Source organism: Triticum dicoccoides, chromosome 6B (assembly GCF_002162155.2).
Source record: "Triticum dicoccoides isolate Atlit2015 ecotype Zavitan chromosome 6B, WEW_v2.0, whole genome shotgun sequence".
Classification (NCBI taxonomy): Eukaryota; Viridiplantae; Streptophyta; class Magnoliopsida; order Poales; family Poaceae; genus Triticum; species Triticum dicoccoides.
Genome location: NC_041391.1, coordinates 34,636,763 through 34,643,710, shown reverse-complemented (window position 1 = coordinate 34,643,710; position 6,948 = coordinate 34,636,763). Strand labels below are relative to the sequence as shown.

General features: G+C 40.6%; 1 protein-coding gene across 1 annotated transcript in view; it reads left to right on the top strand.

Moving 5' to 3' along the window:
• LOC119320648 overlaps positions 1–6,948 on the top strand; it is a 19,810-nt gene that overhangs the window by 754 nt on the left and 12,108 nt on the right. The window contains exons 2-3 of the mRNA XM_037594648.1: positions 4,685–4,835; positions 5,266–6,308. Of these exons, the coding sequence (XP_037450545.1) occupies positions 4,685–4,835; positions 5,266–6,308 (1,194 nt within the window). The remainder of the gene's footprint in view (positions 1–4,684; positions 4,836–5,265; positions 6,309–6,948) is intronic.

Below are 6,948 nucleotides of genomic sequence, written 5' to 3'. Positions count from 1 at the left end.
TATGTTAATTATTTTGAGTAAAATAGAACATATAAGTTATATGAACAGAATATTGGTATTTTGAATAGAATAAAATAGAAAATATAGGTAGAATTTAGGTATTTTGAATAGGATAGAAGACTAGTGAATAGGTTTTTTGAATATAAAAAAGTTTTAGTAATAAAAAAATTAGGAATATAATTTTTTAGGTATAGAAAATTTTCAATTATAGAAATCTATTGAAATGCTAGATTATAAATTTGTAGGTATCAAATTTAGTAAGAAAATTTAGGTATAGAATTTTTTTTGTAATTTTGTTTTTCTATAAAGAAATGTATTGAAAATTTTAATTATTTTTATGTCATAATCACTTTGTCATCAAAGAATGCTATATGAGATTTGATGATCTAAAATTTTCACTCGGTGAAATATGCAGGCTTTGTAGAGTTGTGTCTCCTTGGAGTGATCGTCATCCTAGCTACCTCTACTTCCTCTACAACCAAGTCGGTGAGCTAAAGGTCCACCTCCCCTTCTCTACTCTTCGGTGTTGAATAGAGTAGAACTAGTAAGTAGTTAATAAAACTAGTTTATTTAGTAAGTGCTTAATACAACTAGTTTAGAGAGAGAGAGAGAGAGAGAGAGAGAGAGAGAGAGAGACCTATATTGGCAAATTTAGTTATGCTTCAGAATATAAGTGATTAAAGACTACTCAGATACATGTTGACAGTATATATTTTGTTTATGCAGAAATCAAGTATTTGCCCCTGCCTCATCCCCGCAGTCGTCCCCATCGCCGACCCCTTAAGACCTCTAGGTGAGAATAGCCAAATCCACATGTTGTTGATATAGATGATAATGTGTTGTAAATGTCGATGATGAAAATGCTAGTGCTAGTCGCCATGTCATTGATGTCGATGATGATGCATTTTGAATATAGAGGATTTCTTGGTGTGCTTGTTTGCAATGTACCTCCGAGTGGCCTATGTTTTGCTGGAATGTTGATTCGTTTCCGTTCCGGCAAATTTCAAGCGCTCGATATGTCCTGTCTTTAGTAAAAGCCCTGCCGAATTTTTTCATGAATTTTAGCATGACTTATGCTACAATGTAGGACATATCGAGTGCTTGTGATTTGCCAGAATGGGAATTCAATTATATTTCGGCAAAACATAGGGCATTTTTTCTATGTCATTGCTCGATATATGGAACGAGTTGACTTCAGGTCTATTTCGGCTCCTTGTGTGTCTTTCAGTGAGGGAGAGTGTTCACCATATATATATATATATATATATATATATATATATATATATATATATATATATATATATATATATATATAGATTTTCTACAATAGCTTGCCACAGAACTAGTTAAGGTTTTCAACAGTGTAAAAGTTCTCAAAAATCCTGAAAAAAATACTAGACCAACGCACCTATAATATAACATGATCCGACGGATGGATTGAAAAAATATGACTGCATGTGTCCTGGACAAAAAGAACAAATGTTTCAATATATATTGATCCTGCAGTGAGCTAAAATGCTTGTTTTTTTTGCTGAGGACACATAAATTCATATTTTCGCAATCACACCGTTGGATCATCGTATTATATTAGAGTGAGGCTCCCCTATTTATTTCATATTTTTTACTTACTTTTAAACCATTAAATGTTTAGGAAGCCTTAACTAGTTCTGTGGCAAGCTATGATAGACACAGTTTTACCTATATATATATATTGTTGTGCGGGTCAACTCGTTCGACTACTGTTGTGCGGGTCACTTATCCTTCTTTTTCTTGTGCTAGATATTTGTAATGCACTAGGGAAAGGAGGAGTAGAGACCATCACCGACGGTCGCAATATCAGAGAGGGTGTGCCCACCATATATGTGAGATAAGAGTTTAGGAAGGAAGACTCGACAGTCCTAAAGTCAACCCGTTGCATATTGAGTAATAGTGATCTGCGTGTTGAGTTTCCTGGTAGTTGCCTTCGATCGATTTCCAGTGTTTCAACTATGAACATAAGAAATGTCTAACGATGAAAGGGAATTCGTTGAATACTGCAAAGACGAGCATAGCATGTGCGACATGCCTCACCTAGTTGGTGATAGGCGGTTCAACATCATGCTGGATGAGACCTTCGAAGTGGATACAGTAAGTCACAATGACAAGTCTTTTTTCGTAATTAAGCATGACTTCTGCTTCTTTTGCTTCAACTTATAATTTTATTTTATTACAATTCTACTAGCGTTTCCCCTGCCATGCAAGAATTTATGTCTTGGATAAGATTGCTTTCAGTACTATGGATAGTATGGAGGTAAAGAGAGTTCACTTGAGGACCGATCATGGTTATATTTTTGCCGTAAAATTATACAATGCAAACACCTACTCATATTTTTAATGAAAAAATTGGAGAGCACTATGCAAGGCTTATGCATTTGAGCCTAATATGCTTATCACCTTTGATATTCGTCCGAAAGATCAAATTGAAGGTAATATCGACATCTGCGTCGATGTGCAGACGCCTCCAGTTCTACCTATATGTGAGTTCCTCAACCATATTTATTAAGTAATTTATATTGTTTATTTAAAATAATTTACAACTAATTTCTATTGACAGCTTATTTCCATTCAAGCAAACATGTCCGGCTCTTGGTAGACAGCACCTGCTACTGTCCCGGGGCTGAACTAAACTGCGAAGAGATAAGTTATCATGTTTCATGGCTTGAGGATCTTGATACTGTCAAGATAGGTTATTTTCCTGGACTTTGAAATATTAGTACTCGATACGTGCGACCACTAGTGTGTGGATCGAACTACAGTCACATCTATTTAGGAAAGATGGTAAGATTTTTACTATTTGTTCCCGGTGCATCTTTCGCATACATTATTTTTTAAGCTAAACTTCATTGCTAAGTATGTTACTATGATGTTCTTCAACAGGGGCTCTCGATGAATGTTGTGCCTCATTAGATCGAGCCTAAAGGTCGCATGATAATGGTTAGCTTATGGCCAAGACATCGTACATTGCACATGAGTACATTCATGATTTCTCAAAGGGAGCAAGTCTTAATAGTCAAAGACTAGAGAAAAATTGTGAAGGATCACAACAGAGAAGTACTAAGGGGCAGTAATAAGAAGTGCAACCCACAATTAGGAGACAGGTTCATATGCATTCTCCAATATGATGAAGCAGGAGTGCTACACATGTTTTATGCTATTTTACCTGAGAGAGAGCAGCAGGAGTGATTAACTAGCTATAATGAGTTTGAAGATGATGATGTGCTACACTATGACTATGATGATTAAATAGCTAGTGTTGGTGGTAATGATTATGATGATTATTATTAGCTAGTGTTGGTAGTGATTAGATAGCTACACTATGAATATGATGATTAAATAGTGTTGGTGCTAATGACTATGATATTATTAGCTAGTGTTGTTGGTGATGATATGTTGCAAGAGTTTTTATATTAATCTGTATAGAGCATGTATAAATACATCACAAATACGTAGAGGGGGTATAAATTTTGTGAAAGCAGGAATACTAGCAGTAGCATCGAAAAGCATCTACTAGCAGCGCTAGATTAGCAGCAGCGCTTCATTTGTTCAAGCACTACAGAGAGTTAGCAGTAGCGCTGGTCAGGGCAGTGCTACTGCTAACCATACTTACCAGTAGTGCTGCCCTGACCAGCGCTACTGCTACAACTTAGCTGTAGCGCGTTAGCAGTAGCGTTGGACCCAGCGCTACTGCTATATGTATTTCAAGCGCTACTAGTAGGCTTTCTCCTAGTAGTGTGGGTGTGTCCTAAGAATGTGTTTTTTGACTAGCACTGAGATGTTGTTTTAACACAAGGTAGCACACTGCATTCTTGTTTGATTCATCAATACGTTCGACATTTGGGTAGTTTGGGCTCATCCATCAGTAGTACTATCATAATAGTTTTTTGAGTTGACTATCATAATTTTGTGATAAAACATATGTAAACTTATGGTGCAATACATGGTCACTTAAAATAAATGCCTTCAATTTCAGTTAAAGGGTGCCTATATAACCTTATTTTCGGTTACCAACAAACAAATTTATAATAAAATTTAAACAATAAGGCAAGTCCCATGCTGCCAGAGTAGTATGATTATTTGGCAACAATTGAATTGTAATGGAATAAACTTTTGTGTAATTGCCATATCAAGAACTTTAAACAATTTTTAATGAAACAATTTGAGGTTTTCAGAAAAAGAGTTGCCTTTAATTTACTTTACCTAATTAGTGATATATTGGATGTGATACTGTCTTGAAGTCATCTCTCTAATACTTATTTTCTCTAAAGAATGAGCTAGGAAGACATACGGTGTAATTTCCCTTCCATGTGAAGTACGAAATAGAAGGCATGACTATGGAGCGATTGTAGTGTCGTTGTGCAGAAAATAGAAGAACACATGCGCTGTTTTCATTTTCCAAATCAGCCATGAGATTCTTCCCCACCCGTCTCGTTATGCTGCCGAAATTTCCTATCTAATTTCTCATGACTTGTCAAAATTTTGGCCTTGTTTCTAAGAAAACAAAAGCTTTAGGGTGTTGACTGCAAGATGTTAGGACCTGTCCGCAATTTCATTGTAATAACAAAAGGGTGTATTTGTTAAGAATTGCTCAACATTGTTTGGATAAATGTGTTGGTTTCATTTCTATTTTATTTTTTTGCGGGTGAAGGAAGCCAAATGTTTGTTTTGAAGAAGCATCCGTCATTTCATTGCCCCGCCCCATACCAACACCACCACGCATCCTTGCAGGAATTACCCTTGCTCTAGAATGTTGCGACCTGCCTATCCAAGTGGAGATAAATAGACTGTACTCCGAGTCAGTACGTCGATCGTATCTGTAATGCGATCCGACCCCTGCTTTTTATTTGAAAAATCGTTTCTTGTGTACTCCCTCCGTTTCAAAATAGATGATCCAACATTCCAAAATAGATGATCCAACTTTGTACTAGTAGGAGAGGCTGGGCACGGATCACAAATGAATCGACTTTCCGAGCTATGAACTGACACGCATATTAATCGGAATCGAAACTAACTTCTCCTCTTTTTGTAAGCATATACGGACATATACGGACACGGAGTTCCAATCTTACCGCTGAGTTCATCATATAGCAAAGTTCCAATCTCGATCCCCTGCCTTGCCACACGCGTCCCGCTCCCCGATCGCCAGTCCGACCGCAGCAGCTCCGAGAGGCCGTGTCCAGCAGCCGGAGGGGCTTCCTGCTTGCCGAAAAAAGAGGACGAAAACTCCAGCCGCTGGAGGATGAGGACCTCCTCCGGGAGATATTCCTCCGGCTCCCACTGCTGCCGTCAATCCTCTCCCGCGCCTCCCTCGTATGCACGCGCTGGCGCCGCATCCTCTCCGATCCCCGCTTCCAGCGCCGTTTGAGCAGACACCACCCGGAACCTCCTCTCTTGGGCTTCTTCAAAGTGTCTCGCCTCACATATTCCGCCTTCACTCCCATCTTGGACCCGCCCGACCGCATCCCCGCCCAACGCTGCTTCTTTCTTCGGCTTTTTCACAGCTTGAGGAGACCTCCTCCTCCTCCTTTGGGTTTCTCCAAAGGGTCTCTTGTCTCATATCCCATCTTCACTCCCGTCTTGGACCCGCCCAATCGCATGCCGGCCCAACGCTTGTTTGTGCCCGAGCACGGGGTGGATTGGGAATTACTTGGCTGCCGCCACGGCCTCGCCGTCATGCTCAGCGAGTCTCTGTGTGAGGTCTTCGTGTGGGATCCCCTCAACGGCCACCAGCACCGCGTGCCTTTTCCATCCAAGCTCCACAAAGCAAACATGAAGAGTTTCCGTAGGTGCACGTGCAGCGCCACGGTGATGTGTGTTGACGATCAAGATGGGCATGTGCACGATGATTCCTTCTTGAGCCCGTCGTTCAAATTGGTCTTGATCTGCACCAGTAGAACCTCGAAGACATCATTCGCTTGTGTCTATGAATCAGCGTCGGGTGTATGGGGGAATGTTGTCTCAGCGTCGACTACAGACATAGTTATGAAGCCAAATCCCAGCATCCTTATCGGGAATACAGTTTACTGGTTGCTTCATGGAGGTCAAATCCTTGCATTTGATATTGAAAACCAGACTCTTGTCGTCACCAAGACGCCGGCAGAGGCCCATGGTATCCACAACTGGTTCATTCAGCTCTTACGGACAGAAGAGCATAGTGTTCTTGGCCTCGCCATTATGTCCGAACTGGGCATTCATATATGGGAGAAGAAATTGAACTCCGATGGTGTTGCCGGATGGGCGCTTCTGAAGAAAATCAATCAGTTGGAGGGGATCCTGACACTGGTAGAAAAAGAGGCTTCCGTCCAGCCCCATTAGTCGCGAAACTGTAGGAACCGCGACTAATGAAGTCTTTAGTCGCGGTTCGGCAGACGAACCGCGACCAAAGGCCTGGGCCCAGGGCGCTCGGTGGCCAGCTGGTGCACGTGAGGGGCTTTAGTCGCGGTTGGCCAGGCCAACCGCGACTAAAAGTGCGCAAAGGCCTTTAGTCGCGGTTGGCCAGGCCAACCGCGACTAAAGCTCCTCCCCTATATATACCAGTTCAGCACGCTCACTTAGCCATTTGGTGCCACTTCTCTTCACAAGCTTCACAAGGGGGTGTAGGTTTGCTTTTGGTTCCTCTTATGCACACAAGGTGTTTGATGAAATGCCCTAAGAGGGTGAAACAAACATGATATGAAGTGTTGGAGCCACACTTGAGGTTCCTCATTTATTTTTTCCTCCTCGATCGCGGTTAGCAACTTGAACCTTTCATGCATGTGTGTCATTGATAAAATATGCATGTGTGCAGTTCATTGTTTAATTTATATTGTTTGTAGCTAGTTAGTTTAACAAATGCATGATGGTTAATTATATATTTTATATTATAATAATGCAGATGAATCGGCAATGGATGTACGGTAACCGACTCTCCGG